This window comes from Aotus nancymaae, unplaced genomic scaffold, assembly GCF_030222135.1.
Source record: "Aotus nancymaae isolate 86718 unplaced genomic scaffold, 86718_ANA_hifiasm-v0.15.2.pri h1tg000029l, whole genome shotgun sequence".
In the NCBI taxonomy this organism is placed as follows: domain Eukaryota; kingdom Metazoa; phylum Chordata; class Mammalia; order Primates; family Aotidae; genus Aotus; species Aotus nancymaae.
Window position 1 is genome coordinate 1,568,043 of NW_026988442.1, and position 25,417 is coordinate 1,593,459.

General features: G+C 40.4%; 1 protein-coding gene across 1 annotated transcript in view; it reads right to left on the minus strand.

Annotated features, from left to right (window-relative positions):
- SLX4IP (SLX4 interacting protein) overlaps positions 1-25,417 on the minus strand; it is a 205,828-nt gene that overhangs the window by 74,956 nt on the left and 105,455 nt on the right. Inside the window, exons 3-4 of the mRNA XM_012455439.3 lie at positions 11,002-11,091; positions 5,947-6,067 (exon numbers count right to left, since the gene is read on the minus strand). Of these exons, the coding sequence (XP_012310862.3) occupies positions 5,947-6,067; positions 11,002-11,091 (211 nt within the window). The remainder of the gene's footprint in view (positions 1-5,946; positions 6,068-11,001; positions 11,092-25,417) is intronic.

The window sequence follows — 25,417 nt, forward strand, 5'->3', positions numbered from 1 at the left end:
TTTCTGCCAGCCACAACATCCATAGACTTCAGGAAAGCCTCATTTGCTATCACGACCACTGCAATTCTGACAAAGCAGCTCATTTTACAGGAAACAAAATAACACAGTGGGCTTATAAAATTCAATGGGCTTATAAACAATCAAGCACAGCTCAACTGCAGCTGGCCTTACTCAATGGTGGAAAGGTCTATTGGAAACTCAGTTATAATGCAAATTATGAGGCAGGACCTTGTAGAACTGGAGTAAGGTCCTAAGGGATGCACTATAGGCTCTGACCAGCAGAACAATATGTGCTGCCTTGGCCAGATACATGGTTCCTGGAACGAAGGACTGGAAAAGGGAGGTGACAACCTCAGCAAACGTTTACTTTCCATCCCTACAACTCTGCTTCCTTAGTACTCAAAGGATGATTATAACACAGACGATAACAATGAATCGGGCTAAAAGTTAAAAGTACCATGTGATTATTTCAGGTTCTTTGTGGTACTAGACAAACAGGCCAAAGGGGAGTTGAAATGTTGGCTCATGATGAGATGAATAGGAGGAGAGAGGTATATGGACAAAATAAAAAGGAATGTAAAGGGCTCTACCTGGTAAAGCATACCCAGTGCTAAAAATTAATTAAAACAATGGCAATCCCATCAAGGCAGGACCACTGGCAGCTCAAATCCTGGAGGGCTAAAGGTAAAGAATGCTAATCAGGTGAGTTACAGGCCAAGAACACAGGAAAAACAAAATAAATAGAGGAGGGAAGATACAAACATCAACTACTTATTTCACGGTTACGGGAGCTAGAATGGTAGCACCTATCTACCTCATTGTCTTCTTTGCTGCATCATGTATTAATTTGTATATCAGTTACTTTTTGGCTTTCTGTTTCCCTTCTATTTCACTTAAGGTTTGTTGGCAGTAGTTCACTTCATAATTTAGTCGAAAAATTAACAAATATGGGCTGGGAATAAACAAGAAGGGGAGTAAACATCACTTAGAAATCCTGGACTTGGAGCTGGGAGTTGAGACTGGGTCATCTCTTTTTGAGGATATTTGGTGAGCACATTTCCTTTGTAGTTGGGAAAGTCATGCCGTTAGGCAAAGGCTTGTTGTTACTGAATAGTAAAGTTATTAGTGGATATTTGTAACTTGTGTCCACCCACTCAAAATTGTTGACCATCATCCTGTTTTGATGACTTTCCACATTTTGTAAGTGTCACTTTCCCAAGGTAAAAGCCAAACATCTTGCCTCCCCTGACTTACTTGTAACTAGGAGACAGCCATGAAATCTAGTTTTGCCTTGTGGTGGACTCAAAAGGAATAAAACAGCACATGGTTGTGGCCATAGGCGGGGCAGTCAATCTCTGCAGGATGGGGCAGAGGGTGATGCTCAGCAAAGCTTCTGATACGTGGCCCTAAGCATCACAAGGGGCATGTCTCAAAGCTGTCCCCGAGTCATGCCTGAGGCTGTTCTGTGTAGCTTCACAACAGGGCTTTCCGAAATCCTGTGACCTATCTAATATCTTTAATCAACTTCTCTGCTTAAAAGCCAGACGCACTCTGGCTAATCTCATGCAGAGAAAAAGTGAAATAAAAAATGTCAGGCAACTGAGGTTCCTGACCACACAGGGTTTCAAGCTGGGAGCTACCGCATTTTTGCCTTCAAAAGGCCACTCTGGCAGCAGAGGTGTGGATGAATTAAGAGAAAAATCACAGGCTGTGGCACTAATTTAAGAGCCAATCAAGACGGGCCTTGACCAAGACAGTGACAAAAGGAAACAAAAAATTCAGAGGGAAAAGGCAAAAACCACAAGCCTAAACTATAAATATGCAGTTCTGTCAGTCAACACATAAAAATACAAAGATAAATAAAAATTAAAAAGCACAGTATCTCCTTTTTTTGATTTTTGGCCTGTCAGTCTGGCAAAAATTAAAAACATTGGTAATACCCAATATTGGCAAGGTTAAGAGGAAAAATATTAGTGAGATAGAATTGATGGACATTGACAGTCAATTCTTTTTTAAAAAAAACCTTGTATCACTTATTTTTTACTGAATCTACTGAAATAACTTTTCAGGTAACTCTTAAAAACAATGAGGCTACTGGCAATGTCTGTAGTATGCTGCTTTTTGACTGAGTTTGCGAATAATTTTTATACTCCTTTGTATCATATACTTGGAAAAACAGCCTCCAACTCATTTATGCAAATTGTTCATACAGAAAACTCAAAGCATAAAAATATTAATATTATTACAGCAATGAGCAAAGTCACCAGCCTAGAGACTTTGGCTTATCCAGGGTTGTATATTAAGTATATATACCCATGCTGATACATATTCCATTATACAGATCTAGAAATGGAAAAAAAGTGAAGGAACTCATGCAAATGAGGAAAGATACCCAATTTACACAAAAGCATAAAGCATCCACATTCATCCAAACTAACTACACAGAAACAACAACTCTATTTTCAGGGAACATGAGACACAGAACTGAAGACTGAGGAGGAAATAGGCATGGCTTTCTGGTTAGTGGATTTGAACTTGGTTTTGAAACAGGTTTAAAAGACAACAGGATCAGCTGAAAACAGGCAATTAGATAAATGCATAGAGAGATGTTTTTGGTGACGCTGTTAAAAAACAATATAAGATGGTGGTATGCCATGACGCATCCCTCTTGTCTCTGCAGGTGTCTAGATCTACACAGCCTACAACATGATGAACCTCAGTCATCTGTGAAAAGCAATCTTGTGGTCGAGCTGCGTCAACAATGCTCATACCTTTTAGAAATTGACAGTTTAGTAAGAGTCTAAGCATTTATTAACCAATCCCTACTGAAATACCAATGACATTCTTCACAGAAATAGAAAAAGATAACACTAAAAATTATACGGAACCACAAAAGATCCAAATAGCCAAAGCAATTCTGAGTGAAAGAATAAAGCTGGAAACATCAAACGACCTGATTTCAAAATATACTACAAAGCTATAGCAACCACAATAGCATGGTATGGTTATAAAAACAGACACATAGACCAATGTAACGGAATAGAGAACCCAGAAATAAGTTCGCTTATCTAGAGCCAACTGATTTTTAACAAAGGTGCCAAGAACACATATTACAGGAAAGAACACTTTCTTTAAAAAATGCTGCTGGGAAAACTGGATATCCATATGCAGAAGAATAAAACTGGGCCCCTATCTCTCACTGGATAAAAAAATCAACTCGAAATGGATTAAAGACTTGAATATAAGACCCAAAACTAGGAAACTACTAGAAAACTATAAAATTACTAGAAGAAAGCTAGAAAACTGCTAGAAGAAAACTCAGGGAAAACTTCAAGATATTGGTCTAGGCGAGGATTTTGTAAGTAAGATTTCAAAAGCAGAGGCCATAAAAAGAAAAATAGAAAAATGGGCTATATCAAACTAAAAATCTTCTATACAGCAAAGGAAGCAATCAAGAGTGAAGAGACAACCTGTAGAATGGGAGACAATATTTGCAAACTATCCATCTGACAAGTGACTAATGTCCATAATATACAAAGAACTCAAATAACTCAATAACAAAAAGCTAATCTGATTTTAAAATGTGCAAAGGATTTGAGTATTTCTCAAGAGAAAACATACACATGGGCAACAAGTATATCAAAAATTGCTTAACATTATTAATCATCAGGGAAATGCAAATCAAAACCACAATGAGATATCTCACCAAAGTTAGGATGGGCATTATCAAAAAGATGAAAACTAACAAGTGCTGGCAAGGATGTGAAGAAAAGGAACTCATATACATGGTTCATAGGAATTTAAATTAGTGTAGCCATTACGGAGAATAATATGGAGGTCCTCAAAAACCTACAAATAGAATTACTATGTGATCCAGTAATCTCCTTACTAGGTATTTTAACAAAGGAAGAAAATCAGTATATTGAAGAGATATCTGTACCCCCTTGTTTATTGCAGTACTACTCACAATAGCTAAGATATGGAATCAGTCTAAATGTTTACCATCAGGTCAATGCATAAAGAAAATGTGCTATGTATATATACACAATGGAATACTATTCAGCAATATATAAAAAAATAAAATCTGTCATTCATGGTGACATGGGAGGAGGGCAAGGAAGTGCTGGGTAGAGAAAGGAAGGGTCCCTGGAGAGGGCTCGACCCTTAGGCCTGTGCCCATAGACCTAGGTGAGGACAGCCACTCCTGTTTTCATGCCCAAATGTTGCATCTTCCAAGACCACCCTGGCCCACCATGCCCCCAATCCTGTGCCCGAGACCCTAGCGGGGACACACACAGATGGCTGGACATCAAGAGGAGCAGAGAAATGGAAAAGCAGGCCAACAAGCACCAGCAGACTCCGGCAGGCCATCGACAGCGGGACAAAGTGAAATTCCACCGGGGGGTAGTCAGAGAGTCTGGCAGCTGGGCGGCCCAACTCCAGGGGAGGACCACCCTCCCACTTGATCCCACTTCTGGCCTCTCCACTCATGTCCCTGTGAGCCCTGTGAGCTACCTCCACTCTAAAACCTTGCACCCATTCTCCAAGTCCAGGTGTGATCCAATTTTTCCAGTACACCAAGGAAAAAACCCAGGATACAGAAAGCCCTCTGTCCTTGAAATAAAGCAGAGAGCCTAACTGAGCTGATTAACACAAGCCGCTTGCCGATGGCTAAACTGAAAAAGCACATTGTAACACACGCCCACTGGGGCTTCAGGAGCTGGAAACACTCAACCCCAGATGCTGCTGCTGTAGGGTCGGAGCCCATGCTATTGCCCGTCTACATGTTCCCCTAAGGGTTTGAGCTGCGAGGTCACACCTCCATCACATGTCCTGTAAGGGGCATAAGGGATCTTTTCAATGGCAACATGAATGAGCCCAAAGGAAATTCAGTGAAGTAAGTCAGGCACATATACATGATGGAATACTATTCAGCCATAAAAAGGAATGAATTAATGGCATTCGCAGCAACCTGTATGGGACTGGAGATTATTATTCTAAGTGAAGTAACTCAGGAATAGAAACCCAAACTCCTAAGTCAGAGCTAAACGATAGGGATGCAAAGGCATAAGAATGGCACAATAGACTTTGGGGACTCGGAGGGAAAGGGTGGGAAGGGAGTGAGATGAAAGACTACAAATCATGTTCAGTATATACTGCTTGGGTGATGAGTGCACCAAAGTCTCACAAATCACCGCTAAAGAACTTACTAGTGTAACCAAAAAATATATAAAGAAAAAATAGATATATAGACATATTAAAATTTAATGGTATAATCAGGAGAAAAATAAGTATGTTCTCACTCATATGTAGAAACTATTTATATAAAAAAAAATTGAGCTCATACAATTATAGAGAATTGTGGGTATTAGAAGGCTAGGAAGGATAGGGAAGGGAAGGATAAGGAGAGGTTAGTTAATGGATATAAAATTACCGCTAGAGTAGGTTCTAGTGTTCTATAGCACTATACGGTCAATATGGTTAACATTAATTTATTGTATATTTTCAAAAAACCGGAAGTAAGGATTTTAAATGCTCACAACACAAAGAAATGATAAATGTTCAGGTGATATATATGCTAATTACTCTAATTTGAAAATTATACATTGTATACACGTATCAAAATATCCTATAAATACGTACAATTACTACATGTCTACTAAAAAGAAAAAAGAAAAACTTAAAAATAAAAAAAAATCCTTTAAAGAATTTACAGTTTCCTTAGGAATGTTTTATTTGCTATTTTTATACATTTTGCCTACCATTAAAAGTCCTGAGGGTTCTTTGCTTGATTTTCTTTACCCAAACAAAGTATCTTCATTAGGACATATTTTTTAAATGTATCACTATACTAACATGACAGTCAAGAGTCAAACATAATTGCCATCTCTACAGAGTAGAAATTCTATTTATTTTTTGTCCAAAATCAAAGTGCTCTGTGCCTACCTTTTAAGGACAAGGGACTGGATCTTGTGAATTCTGCATTTGATGGCCTGCGCTGTTTGCGAACTTCCAAGTACTCCTGAACTCTTGAAGCAATGGTTTCTTTTAACAGTAAACAGACTTCCTAAAGTAAATAAAAAATTAGATATAAGCTTCCAATTTAAATGCAAAAAAGTTAAGATGATATATATTAAAAAGTCAACAATGAACATTTCATTTTGTTTGCTTTTTAATTTAGTTATGAATGTTGAAAGGCATGTCATGTGTGCTCAAGGATAACACTGCAGATTTAAATTTGCTACTGAAGTTTGCTCAAAACCATGATGTGGCTCACTGTGTGATCTGGAAAAGTCATTTCATTTCTTTCTGCCTCAGTTTCACATTTCTAAAAGAAAGATAAAAACACTTCACTGTGAACATCTGGGTGAGGAGGTAATAAAATAAGTGCAGTAAAGAACACTTTCATATAAATATCAATCAGTTGCACTGTGACAAATAGAAGAAATTCATCAAGAAGAGCCAACACTGGCTGGCAGCAAGGGCCCCAAGGAAACACCAGTGTGGGCAGTCAGGGGACAGTAGACAGGGATGGGGCCAGGAGTAAGGGCATGTTCATCCACTGCTGGTGCGACGGCACGGGGAACCCAGACCACAGCCCCAGTCAACATCGAGCAGCCCCTCATGGTTTCAGGGGACTGTTTCATGTGTATAGGCACAGTGTTGCTAGATATTCCAATTTGTTCAAAAGGAGTCAGAAATAGTAATTTTTACGGAAAATATCTCATTTTTCAAACTTGATCTAAAAATGTTTTTAAATCTAAACACATTGGCCAGGCGTGGTGGCTCATGCCTGTAATCCCAGCACTGTGGGAGGCTGAGGTGGGTGGATCATGAGGTCAGGATTTCGAGACCAGCCTGACCAACATGATGAAACCCTGGCCCTACTAAAATACAAAAATCAGCCGGGCATGGTGGTGCGTGCCTCTAATCCCAGCTACTCAGGAGGCTGAGGCAAGAGAATTGCTTGAACCCAGGAGGTGGAGGTTGCAGTGAGCCAAGATCACACCACTGCACTCCAGCCTGGACGACCAAGCGAGACTGCACCTCGAAAAAAAAAAAAAAACCTAAACACCATTATTAAAACCTAAACATCATCATTCATTAGTTTCTGGTCTTGGGTTTACAAATCTACTGAAGAAGGAAAGTGTTGAGCAGTGAGTTAAGCAGCGAACTGGAAATCACTAATGTTATTTTCCTTCTAATGCCCTTGTTGATGATACTGTATATGCCTGTTTGTTTTTGTAAAAATGCACTACACTCGTCTATTAACAATGAAAATAATGTCATTTCTCTAAAGTAGATTAACACTTACTGGGCGACAGAAAGGTGGCTTTAATTCAATTTCAGTATTCCTTATCACTAGTAAGTTTCTGTATATATCAACTGTTTTATGACATATAAATACAACTGTTTTATTGTTTTGGTGTTATTTATAATAAAGGAAAACAAACATTTAAGCCCAACCACACAATGGGAAGATACTCTGTGCAGTTGTTTCCTGCACTAACAGGAAAATGTAACCTAATGTAGAAAAAGAGAATAAAATTACACACAAATCTAAATTTCTTAATTTAGATTAAGAACTGATGTATAAGGACTGATGATTCCTGTTTAATTCCCAAAGACTGCAGCAAACTCAGAGTAGCCCAGGTCACCTCAAACCTGTTTTGCTGGTTTCCTGCAATGTCATCTCAGGTTGATCTCTTAAAATCTTCACAAATTAAAACAACAAAATTTTTAGCTGTTCTGAAGAGGAATGATAGTAAAACTTATCCTTTATTACAAACACTTGTACCCCTCAAACAGTATAGAAAACACTTGATTTAACTTATGAGTGTGAGTTTCTAGATAAAATACAAACACTGGTTTCCTCTCTCCTCCTTTTCACTGCCCAAAGATGCAGTGCCTTGTGGAATACAGAGATATCCATTTACAGTTGAGTGTTTTGGCATTGTTCACACAACAAAAAGGCAGCCTTGCTGCCTCATAGTTTTTTTTTTTTTTAAACAATTAAAGAATTTTGCTTCACATGCAGAGTTCAACTATGAGTGAGCTAGAAAATATGTGAAAGACATACATGGAAACAACGATTGCTAAAATTTGGCCATAAATGCCCTAAAAGGCTAAAACTAAAAATAGTATGACAAAAATAAAGCAAAGGCTCACACACAAACTCTCTCCCTCTAGCTATGGGACCTTCCTTCCGTGAGTCAGTGTGACAAATGGAAGGTAGACCAACTGCAGCGTGGCAAAGACACCAGTAACTGACCACACCACACTTAGCGAAGCTTTCTCTTCAAAGCCGCAATAATGCAAGAAAAGAAAAATTCTCAGCTACCTTCGAGGGACAGACAAGAAGAACAAGTTAAAATCAGTACACGAGAGAGATACAGAGGGCATCTCTAGGCTAATGGGCTGTGCTCACTTCCTCGAGTTTACAAATGGAACAGTTTGAATTCAACTGTTTGGGTACAAAGACTACTCATGCTGCACTCAAAATAAACATATGGTTAATGCATGTAATTAGTTATTTTTTCTAAAAAGGAAGTGGATATTCTTAGGCTTTCACTGTATAAAATGATGGTTAAAATGCAATCAAGTTGGTTGCTCATGAAATCTCAATCATGAAAGGATCTAATGATAAAAAGGATGAAAGCCTGGGGACACTGAACTAGGCTAAAGTCATAGCATTTCCTCAACTAGCTTTTCTCCTTTCTTACACACACAAATGATCCCAGAGGGATTTTAAAGTCAGTGAATCCTTTTTTTTTTTTGAGACAGGGTCTCACTCTGTCACCCAGAGTGGAATTCAGTGGCATTATCAATGGCTCTCACTGAAGCCTCAAGCTCCTAGGCTCAAGTGATCCTTCCACTTCAGCCTCCAGAGTAGCTGGGACTCCAGATGCAAGCCACCACATCTGGCTAATTTTTGCAATTTTTAGAGACGGAGTTTCACCATGTTGCCCAGGCTGGTCTTGAACTCCTGGGCTCAAGCAATCCACCCACACTGGCCTCCCAAAGTGCTACGATTATAGGTGTGTGTCACTGCCAATACACACTTTAAAAGAGCAAATTAAGGCCGAGGCGGGCGGATCATGAGGTCAGGAGTTCGAGACCAGCCTGGCCAACATAGTGAAACTGACACTACTAAAATTACAAAATTAGCTGGGTGTGGTGGCACATACCTGTAATCCCAGCTATTCGGGAGGCTAAGGCAGGAGAATCGCTTGAACCTAGGAGATGGAAGTTGCAGTGAGCCAAGAAGTTGCCATTGCACTCTCAAAAAAAAAAAAAAAAAAAAAAAAAAGGACAAATTAAAGCAGCAGCAGCAAACCAACTATTTGGTTTTGAGAGGCTGACCTGCCCCTTGCAGCTGCCAGCACAGCGGCTGCTCAGCAGGTCCTGTCATGCACTGCACAGCTTTGCTAAGTCATGCCCTGATGCCCTCAAGTAGGTACTATGAGCATCCACGCAGCTGCATGTGGCTCCTATAAAAACCCCCTAGCCTCATTCTTTGGCTATGAGGTGATTCACACACTTATGGCTTTATTTTAAAGAATTCCAAATTTACTGAATCTTAGGCAAAACTGACTCAATATTAAAAAGAAAAGTCTAAGGTGGATAAAAGTCTAAGGTGACGAAGCTGAAAGAGAATGGAGAACAGGCCTGGAATGGATTCTATAACACTGTTAATTTAAGTTAAGTCAGAAGATTTTGGGGTAAGGTCCTCTTGGGTGACTATTAGTCACTTTGGGGAAATTAATGAACAGTTTTGAATCACAGCAACATGTGCTAGTAAGCTAAAGAGTGAATTATATGAAATAAGTGGCAGTAGGAGATGTTGATTGACTTGCTAAGTATTTAAAAGTCCTGAAGAAGAGAGTCTATAGTTATTTACCTGAATGATAAATCCCGCCATACAGAACCTTGTACCTTCCTTTTCTCAGCTTGGGTCACCAGGTATTTTTTGCAAAATAATGACAACAAAGTCTTGATCATATTACCCTTTGAATGAAAATGTATTATCCTATAAAATATTTTTGGGGGATTGAAGATTTTTTTTTCTAGTGATCTACAAAGCTGATTAAAAGCAATTATCACAGAAAGGGTATTTTTGTTTTGTTTTGCCACGGTTCATAGTTTTTTCTCCATATACTGTCTTTTAATAAAACTTATTTTTATTTCTCACTCTAAAAAGCAACTGTGATAAATGGACATCGTGGATAATGATATTTTTAAAGGGATGTAAAAGGCACAAGCTGATTATCCCTGTTCTCTGGTGAGCAAGGATGGGAGAAGGAGGCAAAGTAATGGTGAGAACTCAAGGCAGCTTGTAAGCCTCTACCACAGGCAGCACTTGGGTGGGATTGTTGAAATTTAGAACTAGGAGTGGACTTAGCATCTAGGCGAACCTCTTCACTTTCAGATGAGGAGGCTGAGGCTCAGCAAAGTCCAACATCATGCTCTGCTAAGCCCCCGGCTACTGGCTTTCCTGACTGACCAACGTGAGAAGGAACACAGTCAAGTATCTCCTCACTTGTCAAAGGCTCACGATAATCAAAGGATAATAGAAAATAAAAGCTGACGCTTTATGGGTGTGAAGGTTCAGCCTTGTGTTAACCACCATACCTGCTTCAGGTGCTCAGGCCATCCTTCACAACCAGTCAGGTTAAAATCCTGCTTACCTGAAATAGTCACTTTAACTTCTTCTTCTTCTTCTCTTTTTTAATATATATATCTCCTTCCCCCAAAACATAGAGGTATAAAATGTCTGGTTTAAATAATAAGAGTATCATATGAAGTCTATGAATGTGTCAGTTTCTGAAGGAAGAAAAAAAGTGGGTGCATATGTGTCTGTCATTGGGAATACAATTGTTTTTCAAGGATTAAATACTCAACACTTTTTCCCCACTAATAGAAATAAAAGCTGGAAAGAGCTAATGTTTTTCGTAGCAGCAGCAGCTACTTGCATATAAATAGTAGAAAGTTTTGTTGTACCTCTTTCTTCTGTTCAGAAAACCAGCTTGTATCTTTGTTTGAACCTTGCGGCAATATATGAAGATCCACCAGGACAGCAAAATTCCCACACTGAAAGACATTAATGGCAGAGTCAGTGTCTGTGCGGCTCATGCCCAGCAAACAATGTGAGAAAATCTCACAAATTCCTATGTGGTTGATCATGATGAAATGGCAACAAAGTGCACTACTAGACAGAACTCTTAATAAAGAACAGGGCTACAGGTCATAATATACTACTTTTCCTAAGTTTAACATTTACAGTGGAAATGCTAAGGAGAGATGCAATATTAATCAAGACAGGAAAGAAAATATCTATCTCTGGGCTGCACCTTGAAAGGGGATGTTCAGGCATCCCAGCAGCAGTTGGAAGACATCAAGCATTGAGAGAAGTTAAATAGGTCAGTACTAGGTAAGCTCCATAAAAGAATGATTCCATGCACAGCCAGGGGAATCCTTTCTTCTACTCAGCAAAGAACAGATAGAAGATACTGCATTTTCAGATAGACAAAAGGATTGGCTAGGACAGTACACTTTGGTATTGAAATAGGAACATGGAAGAATGAGAAGTAAGCAAGAAGAAAAAGGTAGATACTGAATGCCAGTTAACAAAACTAAAAAAAAAATTTCATTAAAATATGCTACAAAACTGTAGCCTGGCTTTGTTCTTACTCTATAGGCTACTGCTGTCCGGCACTTTGAAAAAAATTGGAGATATTCTATATCTATGATGTTCAGTAAAGATAGCTAATAGCCATATGTGGCTCTGAACACTCAAGACGTGGCAATTGTGGCTGAGAAGCTAAATTTTAAATGTAATTTAAATTAAAAATTTAAATAGCTACACGTAGCTAGTGGTTCCATACTGGATAACACAAGTACAGACCCTGTGAAAAGTTGTTGCCTTATAAATCCTCACATAATATGAGTAAAGTAATTTCTGAGAATCACAAGATAACTGGGAATAAACTAATTTGGAAAGGAATGGGACACCAAGTCTGTAGGTTGGGGATGGTCTGAGAGACCCAGAGGTTCTGGTTTATGAGACCCGGAGGTTCAGTTTTTTCACTTCCTTGGCTGGACAGTTTTTTTTTTTTTTGATTCTGTCCTATATATCAATGGTGAAAGAAAAGTAGTTTCTACAAATGGTTAGACCATCAGATGTAAATATCAAGTGAAACTTGACAACTACTTCATGCTATACACAAACTTTAATTGGAGATGGATCACACACCTAAACAAAAAAGACAAAACTACCTTCCTGACCTTTGGAATAGGAAAATATTTTTTAGACAGAATCCAGAAAACACGAAATACTGAAAAAAAAAAACTGTTAAATTGTTAAATGTTCAAAATTAAAAATTTCTGTTAATCAAAAAAGCACCATTAATAAAATAAATAGGTATGCTATAGAATGGAAAAAATGTATCCATGTATTTATTCATAAATACATATATCTGGCAAAAAGGACTTATATCCAAAATATGTAAAGAACTCCTACAAATTGATATATTTTTAAAAAAACCTGAGTTTGAAGACACTTCACAAATAGGATAAATGAATGGCTAATAAGAAAATGAAAAAAAGTGTTCAATATCATTAGTTATTAGGCAAATGAAAATTAAAACCACCAAGAAATACAACTACAATACCCACCAAAATGACTACAATTAAAAAGACTGACATAACATGTAATGTTGGTAAGGATATGGAGCAACCCAAACTCTAACACTTTCCCAGTGGAAATGTAAGATGGTCTAGCCCCTTTGGCAAACTGGTTTGTCAGTTTCTTTTAGTCAAACGTACATTTACTTATCAACTGAGCCAATGATTCCTCCCCAGGTATTTACCCAAGAGAGATGAAGCGTATGTGCACACAAAGACTTGTATGCAAATGTTCATGAAAATTTTAGTTATAATAACCCAAATGAAGACAACCCAAAAAACTACAACAGGAGAACAAATTGTGCCATATTCATGCAATGGAATGCTACTCACCACATACCGATATGCTCAACATATATTCATCTCAAAAACATTAGGTTGAGCAAAAGAAGCCAGACCAAAAAACTACGTAACATATGGTTCCATCTATATATAATTCTAAAACAGCAAAATCAATGTGTGATGAAAGAAATCAAAACAGTAATTTCCCAGGGGGTAGGGAACTGGGTGAGAACTGTCACAAAGGAACTTTATGTGTGATAAGAATACCTTGATGGGGTATGTTAATGTGCACACTGTAATCAGTTCCTTTCACTGTATTTAAATTATACATCAATCATAAACAATTTTTAAACACTGTGTAAAATGCACTTATACTTGTTGGCAGTTATTTAAAATGTAGGTATTATATCCCTGAAAATGTGTGGGAGACCAAAATGAAGTTTACTGGGTAATAAACTGTGAAGCATGTTGAAAGATGGTTTCCTATGATGTAAAACAGTGCACTTTAGTGTGTTACAGTTTAGTGTGTTGCAACCAGCATTTTACTTTAATGAAAGAGAAGTGAAGAGAATATTAGAATGCAATACAAAATATCAATGTGTCATATGGTAAGATCAAGAATTGTAAGAATTGTTTTGTGAAATGTAAGTAAGTGTGTACTCAGTTATGATGGAAAGCCTATTTCCTATTGTGGGTTGTAATAAAAAATGTTTGAAAACCACTCAAGTACACTGTTAAAGTTCTCAACAGTTGGTTATAGAATTAACCTTTAAGGAGTATGCTGCCACCAGGTGGAGGTACCATGCCACAACTACAGGATCTTAGCCACGGAATATTAACCTTTCATGTGCCATGGACTTATTTAGCCAGCTGTGAAGCAATGAAACTTGCTAAGAATAATATTTTTAAATGCATGAAACATATCACATAGGATTAACAAGAAAACCAATTACAGTGAAGTACAGTTATCTTAACAAAAGAAGAATTTGTGACACAGGAATGCATGCACTTGTTTATGAAGGCATTGGGTTTTGTCAGATAGTGACGATCTAATGACGACTACAAATCTGAAGTAGTGATAAGCATAAATGATGTCTTCATTATCTGCAACAACAATAATGTAACATGAAAAGAGCTACAATGTATAATGGTGACAAATACTGCCAATACTATTCATATTTTTATTACTCATAATAAAAAGGAAAACTAAATTTATTAGAACTTGGTCACGATAAAGATGTAACTTTTTCCCATCCAAGTTCACTGACCTCTGAATTCTATCACAGACCCACTGAAGTTCCAGGGATTCTAGAATAAAAGCCCTTCCAAAGTGGTAAAATATGTCTCAACACATTTTATTGTGGGTTCCCACAGGTGCTCTTTCCTGATTTTTTAATCTAAACCAAGCTCACTGCTACCTTTTCATTAGCAAAACTAATTCTGCTTTTTTTTTTCTTGTAACTCTCTCACCACCGCAGAACTAATTCTTAAGGGAAAAAAAAAAGGAATCTTAAGCTTAAGCAACTTGAATTGATACTGTAACAGCAGCTTTCTGGAGAATTAACATTATAGTAAGGTCCAATTTGATACTCTCACCATTTTGGAACTGTGATCACAAATAACCTTGTCTAAGTTTGAAAATAAACAGATTGAGTAAAATGTCTCTTTTTAGAAAAATAAATTGTCAAATCTTACTGCAGTGATCAGACTTTCCTGGGGTTTCTGGAAGACTCCAACTGTTTGGCAGGCAGTCCCCTCCCCCGCAGGGGGCTCTCCCTCTGCAGCTGGCAGTTCTGAACTCTCTGAACTCCCTCCCACACTAGGCAGAGGTATTCTGCCTTTCCAAAGTTCTCTGCTCTCAAACCTTTGCTTCTTGTCTCTCATGAAAAATCAGAAGTGAAAAAAAAAAAAAAAAAAAAAGCTTCTTCTGCTGCCAGCAGCATAGCCTCCCTTTCTCCTCCTCCTTAATTAGGAGGAGGTTATTTCTAGTCTCAGATGATCAACTCTCTAGCTTTCTTCTGAAAGGAGCAACACGGTAATCATCACTTCTTTCTCAGGCCAGAACTAGTCACTCTGCAGAGGCCAAGCCATCTCTTGAGCAGCCCACAGGCTCCTAGGAACAGCTTGGCTGCAAGTCCCCCAGTCAGGGCCTGGTCTGGCTTCTATCCCCTCCACCCAGAGGATTCAGCCAACAACGGGGAGTCACCCCTAACTCCTCCCTTTCCCTAAGCCTCCAAAATCAGTCACACATCTTATCCATTTAAATTTTTTAGAGAGTTCTCAAACACACTCCTCTCTTGCTCTGCTGCTCACATCTTCTCGCACTTGGAAGATCAGAGTCATTTCTATTGGTATCCTGGATGAACCCTCAATGCCTATCTGGGTAGTCTCTAGCCCACAAATCAGATCAGTCCACTCCTGCTGCAGCTCAGAGTAGCAAGTCACAAGCCTCTAATGAGGCCCACCTCTTTGTCTCCTGCACCTGACTTTTTCATCCTTGGCTTACATTACAGCTTGCCTCACTGCTTCCATGCTTGTTGAGCTCCTATTGCATCCTCAAACCCTAGCAGGAGCGTGGCCAACCCTGTGAAGCTATTCTGAACAGTTTCTCTTTCACTGCTCTGGATCAGTCCATTCTTGAGTGATTATTTATTTCTGCATTAAATGACTGGTCCATGTAGGGTGCCCATCCTAGGCTATAAGCTCCATGGAGACAGGTCTATATCTCTGCTGACCCTGTATCCCCAGTGATCAGCACAGTACCAGCCCTCAGTGAATGCTTAATATTTAATGAAAGGAATAACAAACAAACAAACAAAAAAAAAAATGACAGAACAAGTTAGCTCCAAGTTTTGGGCAAATCACAGCCTTGTCTGCAAAGAGAGAGTTCTAAGCCCTTTCCAGGGACAAAGCCATTCCTATTTGGCCCAGTGCACTGACACATCACAGAACAACTTCCTGTCACCCTATTCTAGAGTGGCAACAACTCTGCCATCACCAACAACAACCAGTCATTTTTCATATTTTGCAAAATGGGAATACAAGAATCTTAGGATTACTTCACTAGAAACTCACTGCCAATTGAGTGTATTATTTTTCCTGTCTCTTTCGTAAGAATTCTAGAGGTGCAATTCACACTATTTCCAAGTCCTCAGAGGTGGGAGGCCTTGTCTTCAGACTTTACATTAAGTATAAAAATAAAGGCGAAAATATTAACATTTCTGATGCACAAAGCCATCTCTGGGGCAGACTCAGAACTCTAAGAGACGTAGAAGGGTCCCCACATTCTCTCACGCACTCATTCATCATCATTAAACACCTGCTGAGTTTCACAGGGGCACTAGCCAGGCCCTGAGAGAGGAAGGGGCAGCAGCAGGGCACTGTGACATTCATGACCACAGCACTAGGATCAGAGGGAGTGGAGTGACGGCTCTGCCTGAGGAAGGCCAAGGAAGGGAAGGCGATGTCACAGTCAAGTAACCGAGGAACAGGGCAAGCAGTGCAGAAGGAAAAGTAAACAACGTCCATGCAGAGAAAGAGCCTGACTAGCTCATGTGCCTTGGAAAAGGAAAAGAATCTCAATGTAGAACACAGGACATAGTTGGCAGATGGGGCCAACAGGACAAAAAGGCTCAGCCTACAGAAGAGCCCTGAACAGGCGAGGAGGCTGGTGGGCTGGAGGGCTCTCTTGAGTAGAAGTGTGGAGCATGGGCGGGCAGGGGGAAATCACTGGAGGCAGGCAGACAGGTTCAAAGCCACTGCAGGAACCCAAATAAGAGACCATGCAAGGTAATCGCAAGGTGAAGGGGAAGGGGCCCATTTGAGGGATACTCAGAAGACAGAAACAAGAGGATGTGGTTGGGTGTGAGAGAGAGGAAGGACAAGCGGGGAGGCCCAAGGCATGTGGGCAGTTTCTACCACATCCACGGGGCTTCCAGAGGCAGCTTACATACATGGGCCTGTTGCTGAGAAGCCACACAAATCGTCACTGGCATTTTACACCCACCTGGCACTGAGGATGTAAGGCAGCTTCAAGTAACAAGGCAAAAATTAAAAATGGGGAGAATAAGTAAAGGCAAACAAGGGTAAAAACATAAGATGAAACCAGCGATAGGCCTGCACGAAATTCCCACCACAGTCCCAGGTCTTTGCAACCTCTGGCTCTGAGATTCCTAATTACGAATGTGAAAAATGCAATGCCAATTAGAGTCAAGAAGATGAGAAGAAATCCATGCTGAGGATAACTCAATCATTCTTGATACTACAGCTAGAGTCTCCTAAAGACCTTCTCAGAAAACGTGAAAATTTTCTTCCTGGAGTATCAATTTCACAAAAAAGTTTTAGAAAATATATTAAATATTTTCTTATTACCACAAACTGCATGTACCTTACAGCATAAAATTTTATAGTGATGTGATTTTTAAACAATCACAGTTTAGCCGGGCACAGTGGCTCATGCCTATAATCCCAGCACTTTGGGAGGCTGAGGCGGGCAGATCACACGAGGTCAGGAGTTTGAGACCAGCCTGACCAATACGGTGAAACCCTGTCTTTAAAATAATAATAATAATAAAATAAATTTTTTAAAATCACAGTTTAAAATATTGATTGCCATTTACAGAGCACGTAGGTTCCAGGCACTGTACTAAGTTTTACTCACAGCGTTCAATTAAATCCTTGCCACTCTGGTGAAGGAGCACTATGATTATTCACATTTCGTATATAAGGAAGTTGAATTGAGGAAGGTCTAGTCCAAGATTACACAGGTAGTGAGGGCCAGACCCTCAGTCTGTGAGACTCCAGAGCCCATTGGCAGACATTACTCTCAAGCAATTTAACTCCTGTGGAAGGCTACTCAGGACATACTTCCAGCCTCATGTGGGAACATGTTTAGGCTGTCTAGCCTGGAACTCATTCCTCTTTATTTGGGAACCGGCCCCTATACCATCTAGGTGAGCGATGACAGCCATGTGTGCCCTAAAACACCCTGTGCCTTAGTGCCTGGTGACTGCACCAGTGATTCTCAACAGGGTTCTGCAGCTCCCCTCCCTAAGCAGCCTGATTCCATGCGTGATTCCATTCCAACGCAGGTACGGAGAGCTCGGATGCTCAAGGTGCCACTGTGAGGCACCATGTTGAAACACTAGTGCAGTGAAGCAGTGAGAGCCCCACTGTAGAAAGAATGAGGTGGGAGGGGTAGTTAGTGAGAAAGAAGGATGAGGAGAGGAAAGAAAAGAATGCAGCAGAGAGGATGACAGCAATAAACTCTACGAGAGGTGGAGTGGAGTTATGAGGGTAGGAGAAAAAGTCTCCTGACATTAAGAATCTCTATCCAGAGAGTTAAAAGCTGAAGAAAAGTCAAATGTGTTGTCAACTGAATTCCCTTGGCCTGTTCCTCATGTAAAATCCTGGCCCAGGAAATCCAAGCTTGTAGTTTACATTTAAGAAAGGGAACCAGCATACCTTTTGGATGGCATACTCAATAAACTAGCAGACAGGTCAGGAGATGGGAGAATAAAGAGGCATTCTGTTGGAATATGATATATATTTAGCCCAATTGCAAAAATTTACGAATGGTGAACAAGTTGGCAATAACAATAGTTAAGATTCATAGAGCACTTGTGTGCCAGACACTGTGTCAAGCCCTTTCTGTACACTATTGCATTTAATTTTCCTGACAACCCAAAAGACAGAAACTATTACCCCTTACTGTTCTGGAAACACTGGGAAATTTAAGAGCACTCTTTCTCTTTTAGGAGATTGCTGGTGATCATGCCTGGGTTTTGTTTGGTGCGGTGCCTTGCCAACCTGGCAATACTTGTCAGGTCGGGTACAAGGAACACTTCATAATTTCAGCAACAGAATTAGACACAGCCTGAATTTGAGATCATAACATACAAAGAAGGCCTGGAGAAAGCCCTTTGATGACTAATGGGAGAATGGCCTAGCACAGGAAGTCTAAAGACCATAAATCTAGTCTAGTGATGCCTCGTTTAGGAGGGGTTGCACCACCTCCTATCTCTACTGTCAGTTTCTCTATAACGAGTGGACCGAACTAAATTGCCTTCAAGGTACCTTCCCTTCAAGATCTCATCTCCTGGTCATTTTGGTTTGCAACCTTTTACTTGGATTCTACCTGCACACATAAAGTAAAATCCACTGCTGTTTTGGAATAGAGAGGTGGAGAGCGCATTTTCTGCTGTGTTGATCTCTGTGGGCATGGTTTAGTCTCAGTAACTAATGACAGAAAATGCCAGTCACATGGCTAAAAATCATGGTATGAGACATGGGAAATAGAGGCTCTCAGTGGAGTTAGCTGAGGCAAAAATCTTAGGAACCAATGAGCTCTTCCCCAAAGCACTGCCCAACACCTTCAGTCAGGATTAAGCTCTTCTGCGCTGCGACAACACTTGGTTCATGCTTCTGTTGTGGAACTTATCCTAGGCTGAGAACACGTGACTATACACATCCATTTCCCACCAGGTGGCCTTTGTGGAGGAGCTGCCTTCTGTTACCTTTGGGTTGTCAATGTCTAGTACTGGGTCTGGCACACAGATGGTCATGAAGGTGTTTGTTAAATGAAAACATACATCAGTAATGAAAATTAAGTGGCTGGCTTATTCTCTTTCTAGGAGGGATTACCTCCCTCTCACCTGCACCCTGAACTCAGAACAAAAAACACTACAGAATCAAGCTCATGGTTTGCAACTAAGGTTGCCCCATGTATGCACAGAATACTGTGACTCATGAATCAGAATGGCTATTTTCCCACTTTCTGTCAATCAGGCAGAACAAGGTGCAAGTACAAAGCCCTGGTTGACAATGTGAATCCAGACCCATTAAAGGGAACTTCCTTGGTTGCAAATGGATGATGACTCCTTTAAGCTTGAGTTTTTCGGGTTAAAGGGATGCTTTGGAGGGTGTGACTTGTCTGAGGTGAAAAGGACTCGGGAGGGGAGACAGCTCCTGTCTCCTGTTTAGTGTCTGTTGTGGGACCTCTGACTACAGGTCAAGGATGTACAACTTCCCAATCACTTGTTTTTCACAACAGATTTATTACTATGGTTGGGGAAAGATTCTACAAAGATAAAGAGTAAAACACAAAGGAATGAGAAAGAAAGATGAGGGAAAAGCAGAGCAAATGAATTTGGCAGTAGCTTCTAAAAGGAGGAGGAAATCAAGTAAGAGGCTGTGATGTCCTTCAGTAAATTGTCTCTGGTATCCTATTAAAAAGGAGCTTTGTGTTTTGACCTAGACTGCTGTATGGTGGCTCACAGTCTCCCTGGGTAAGACTGGAGAAGGGAGGCGAAGCACTGCTCAGAATAAAGCAAGGGTCAACCACGTTATTATGAAGGGCTGCTTAAATTTAATACATGCCACTGGGACCTTGGGGTAGAATTCAAGGCTGAATCACAAACTCTCAAAGCTATCACTGCATGAAGAGCACATTTGGGAATAGGCTCTCAGGGGCTCCATTTAAAAGATAAGAACTGACTTCATTTCTTTAGACACCCTCCCTAATGGTTCTCAGGACGTAATTCTTTCAAGTGTAACCTGCAGGCCCCTTCCCTCAGTCGACAGGACACTGGCATAGACACAGGAGGTGTCACAACGAGTAAAACAGTGGCTTGGTTCAGCACAGACCTGACTTCAAATCCTAGCCCTGAGCCTCCGTGGCTCTGAGACACAGGGTAAGTTCCTCCATTGTAAAATGAAGACAGCAATGAAAACCAACTCATGGAGTTGTTTTGAGGATGACATGAGACAATGTGGGCATGAGGCTTCTCTATCATGCCAGCCACACAAAGGGCTCAAGAAGAAATATTGGCTGCTTTTTTTCTCTTTTTTTTTCTCCAAAGGTAGAATTTGCCTCAAATTCCAAGGATTTTTAAATGAATTCTGAACTGTCAGTTCCATAAGATTTACAAATAGGTAGGGCAGAGGTTTCCACCTATTCCCACTAAGAGCCAATAAATGCCTCATAATTCTTCTACAAGGTTTTACTCTGGCCACACACTGCTTCTAAGAAAAAGAGCAGATGGCTTGCAATCATACCACATTACAAGTAAAAATATGAACTCTCCTCTTAGATGTTTCTGTAAGAGAACACAGGAAATGAAAAGATAACCTGATAGAAACTGCGATGTGCTCGCTGGTAAGGCCACTGACTTGAGAGGGTGTGAAGTGGCTGGGACACAAGCATCACTCATATTTAGTAACATTCAGGCCGGTCAGGAACATGTTTGGGATTAATTATGGCATCTATAATCTGAAACTGGAGTATGGTAAACAAGAGGAATATCAGCACCCACACATTTTGTCCACGACTTGATCTAACATGTGTGATCATGAAGCTTTGGAATGTGGCTCTGACTTTAAGAATTAGCATGTTAGAAAATATTCATTAATATTTGTGAAGAATCTTGACATGAAAGAAAAGCTTTTCAGTTTGTGAGTTAGAGGAATTTATGACAAACTACATATGAGTCAAAGAAAACCCCTGTAAATATTTCCCTAGTGATCAACATCTAGCTTGGCAGATTGTTCCAAAGGTTGGCCAGTCTTGGAGGGAGATTTCTTGAAGCAGGAAGGAAGAGGGAAGACCGGTAGCATAATTTTCCTATCTCTGTGGGTAGAACCAAAGTGTCTTTGATAGATACTTTGGGGATTCTGGATGACTTAGAGGAATTGTTTATTTGTTTACAGGTAAAATAATTTAAGGAATCCCCCACAGTGGTATTTTTCCCCAGAATCTTCTCATCTACTTTTGAATATAACAAAGGACTTGCCAGATAAAGCTATGACAGGCACTCTCTGCTTGATCCAGCTGTTGTTTAAGTTTTTCTGGGGTATTAGTATTATATGAATTTTGTTTTGTTTTTTACTGTACAGCTAGCTGTGCCACAGAATGTGTGAGTACTATGTATCAAGGGGGCTGCACATTTACTCTGCTGAAGTGGGTGTCAATTTTGACAGGCCAAAGATAGGGCTAAGTGTGACCTTTACAGGAGACAAACAGCATTGAAGTATGCGGCTGCAAACTAAAACACAACCAACCTCAGAATGAGGCGTTTCTACTATTTCAGGGCTCAGGGTTACCAGACCCTTGCAGAACCCCAACAAAGTCAAATGCCAGGCCTGTCTCTTCCCTTGGCCAAACTTATCATCCTGGCTTTACCAGTTCAGGAAAGTTCTCTGTGTGTACAACCTTAGGGATATTTACCCACTAGAGCCTCAAGCCTAGAGACTACCGGTTCGCAGAGTACCAGCAGCCACAGCATCTTCTGATGCTGATTTGATGTGGAAATTCTTGGATCCTACTCAGACCTATCCAATCAGCAATAACAGAGAGGGGGGCCTAGGATCTGTTGTTTTACCAAGCCCTCCAGGTGATTCTGGCGCATGCTGAAATTTAAGAGCCACTGCTACAGGCCCCCTTGTATCCTGGAGGAATACTTATAGCGTTCTCTGTAGAATACAGGAACTTTTTTGAGGTTACACAATAGAAAGGAAGAAAAAAAATCTGATGAAGTTTCACCATGTAATACAACAGGAAATATATTCGCCAGAATATATTTCAACTGTAAAACTCACAAGTAAAAAAATCATCATTTTATCATAATTACAAGAAAATAGTTCCTTTAGTGTAAATTATGATTTTCTTTAAAAATAAAAAACAAGGCTGAGCATGGTGGCTCATGCCTATAATCCCAGCAACTGGGAGGGCCAAGGCGGACAGATTGCTTGTGTCGAGGAGTTTAAGCACAGCCTGGGCAACATGCTGGAACCCCATCTCTACTAAAAACACAAAAATTTAGCAGGAATGGTGGTGCGCACCTGTAGTCTCAACTCAGGAGGCTGAGGTGGGAAAATCATCTGAGCCTGGAAGTCAAGGCTGCAGTGAGTCAAGATTATGCCACTCCACTCCAGCCTTGGCAATTGGAGTGACGCCCTGTCACAAACAAACAAACATTCTCCAGAGGTGAATGTGATGTGTAGCCAGGGTGAGAGCCAAAGATAAAATAATGCCTTGCTGAGCATCTTCAAAATTCACCTCTGAATTAGGATGATAAAATGATGATGAAAATCTAAAGGAAAAAGAGATCTACCTGCTGGATGAAAAGAGAGCCTTAGGAAGAAACAGAAAAGAAAAGGCCAGAAATGAAAAGAAAGGGGGCTGAAAACTCCAAACAGTTAAGAAGCGGATATAACTGCATTTAAATTCTTGAATGAGTTCACTGGGCTTAGAGGAGTCCATCCCAGGGCACCGCAGCCTGGTTTGACCACTGGGATGAGGAGGAGCACAAGAGTTACATGGGGAACCTAGAGAGACACAAATGATGCTGCACTTTTCAAAAAGGAGAGAAAGATGGATTTTACAGCTATACACCTAATCCATAACAGACTACTGGCGGACAGCGTGAAGAAAATTTACGAAAAGCTAACCTCATTTTTTTCTTTGACAATATTCTTAGCTGCCATGACTGGTGAAGGTAGCCAGGTTCACTGAGTGAACCTCAGCCAGGAATCAAATTAAGTTCCTCATGCCATCCTTTTATTCACAATACTCCACTAAAACAGCTTTTGTCACTGTTACCAATGGTCTGCATGACACCAAGCCCAATGATCAATTCATGGTCCTCAGGCTACTCTACCTCTCAGCACCGTCTAACAAAGTGGTTCTTTCACTTCCTGCTTTCCTTAATATCTCCAGACACCAGAAGTCAGCTTTCCTGGTTCTCCTCCCTCCTCACTGGCCACACTTTCTCAGTCTCCTTCGCTGGTTTATCCCATCTCTTTGGCCTCTAAACACTGGAGAGTCCAGGGCTCAGTTCTCAGACCTCTCCTTACTTCCATCTGCACTCTCATCGGTCTCAAGGTTTCAAATACTGGGCAGTTTACGTGCTGAGAGCTCCTAGTGTTTCTGCTTTAGCCTGGACCTCCCTCTCACCTCCAGATGCATATATCCAATTGCCTACTGTGCATCTCCACTTGGGTGTCAAATAGACATCTACAACTTAACAGGTTCAAAACCAAAATATTAATGTTTACCCTCAAACATGGTAACTCCATTCTTCCAGTTGTTCAGGTCAAAAACACTGAAGTCATTTTTGATGCCTCTCTTTCTCTTATATTACACATCCAATCTATTAACAAACCCTAACAGTTCTACCTTTGAAAGGGCCTGACACACAGTAGAAGCTCAACAAATGAGTCCTGGTGAGTAAAACAACAGAAAAATAGAAGTGGATGAAATGACAGGTTTCATAACCAGTTAAAACAGCCATAACCACAGGACCCAGTAATGACCAAACAACAACTTGGACAAAGACGGTGAACAGCTTTTTCCTCGACCCTGGTCTTGGTCTGCGTTTCCAGCACTGGCATGGATGAATACATAGAGGACATGCCCACAGAATAGGTGGATGACACTGCACAGAAGGGGACAGTGAATATCTAGGGTAGCAAAAACTGGATCTGGGAAACAACAAAACCCTAAAACTGGAGCTCTGCGATTTAGAAGGAATCTAACTAGAAAGAATTTAACTAGGATATATGTAAGGGCCATACAACATTTGACTCCAAAAAACTGATAGCCCGAGTGGAGGCATTCTTAGTCAAGCATAAGTGCTGTGAGCAGGGAGCACAGTGCCATGGCTGTAGATGTGAATTTCATCGTGGCTACCTTAACAGCGGTGGCTGAGATAAGTGACAGGATGAGGCTTTATGGATTTAGTGCTCAGTTACTCTCAATATTCAAATTGAGACAAGCTGTCACATACCCAAATGAGAGTGATCAGGATAACAGCAACACTTAAAAGCATGTCATGAGCATCAGAAGAAAGTAAAATGATTAACTTAAAACAGAATGGCCAGGATAATATATTAACAGGGATTTCAAAAGTGGAAGAATAATCCTTCTTAGTTCTCTAGGGCTTTAAGGGATAGAGAACCAGGTGAAGCAGAGAAACCATAAGAAGACAGGTACTGGCTCCACCTAAGGAAGATGATCAGACCAGCAGGGCTTTCCAAACAGGAAGTTATCTGCACAGGGGGTGATGTGCTGGCCACTCAACCCGGGGGAGAAAACTCTATTGACACAAAGCCCATTAAAATAGCCAACTGAACAAAAATTGCACTATTATCAGAGGTCACTGGTCTCCCTGTGAGGAGTGATGAAAACCACATAGGAAAGGATCTGCTGCTGGCTTGTTGCATTGGACTGGTTTAGTTACTTCAACCATCCAATGCACCATTGGTTTCCTATTTTTTTTTCCAGTTTGTCCCTAAAGATGTGGGCTTATAGACCTCAAAAATCTGAGAACTTAACTTTTAAGTGACACTTTAACATACAAAGCATGGGCTTTAGAGTCATGCAGATATGTATATACGCAAACACTGGCTGCCCCACTCACTGGCCACCGAGCCAGGGCCAACCAAGTTTCTGTCT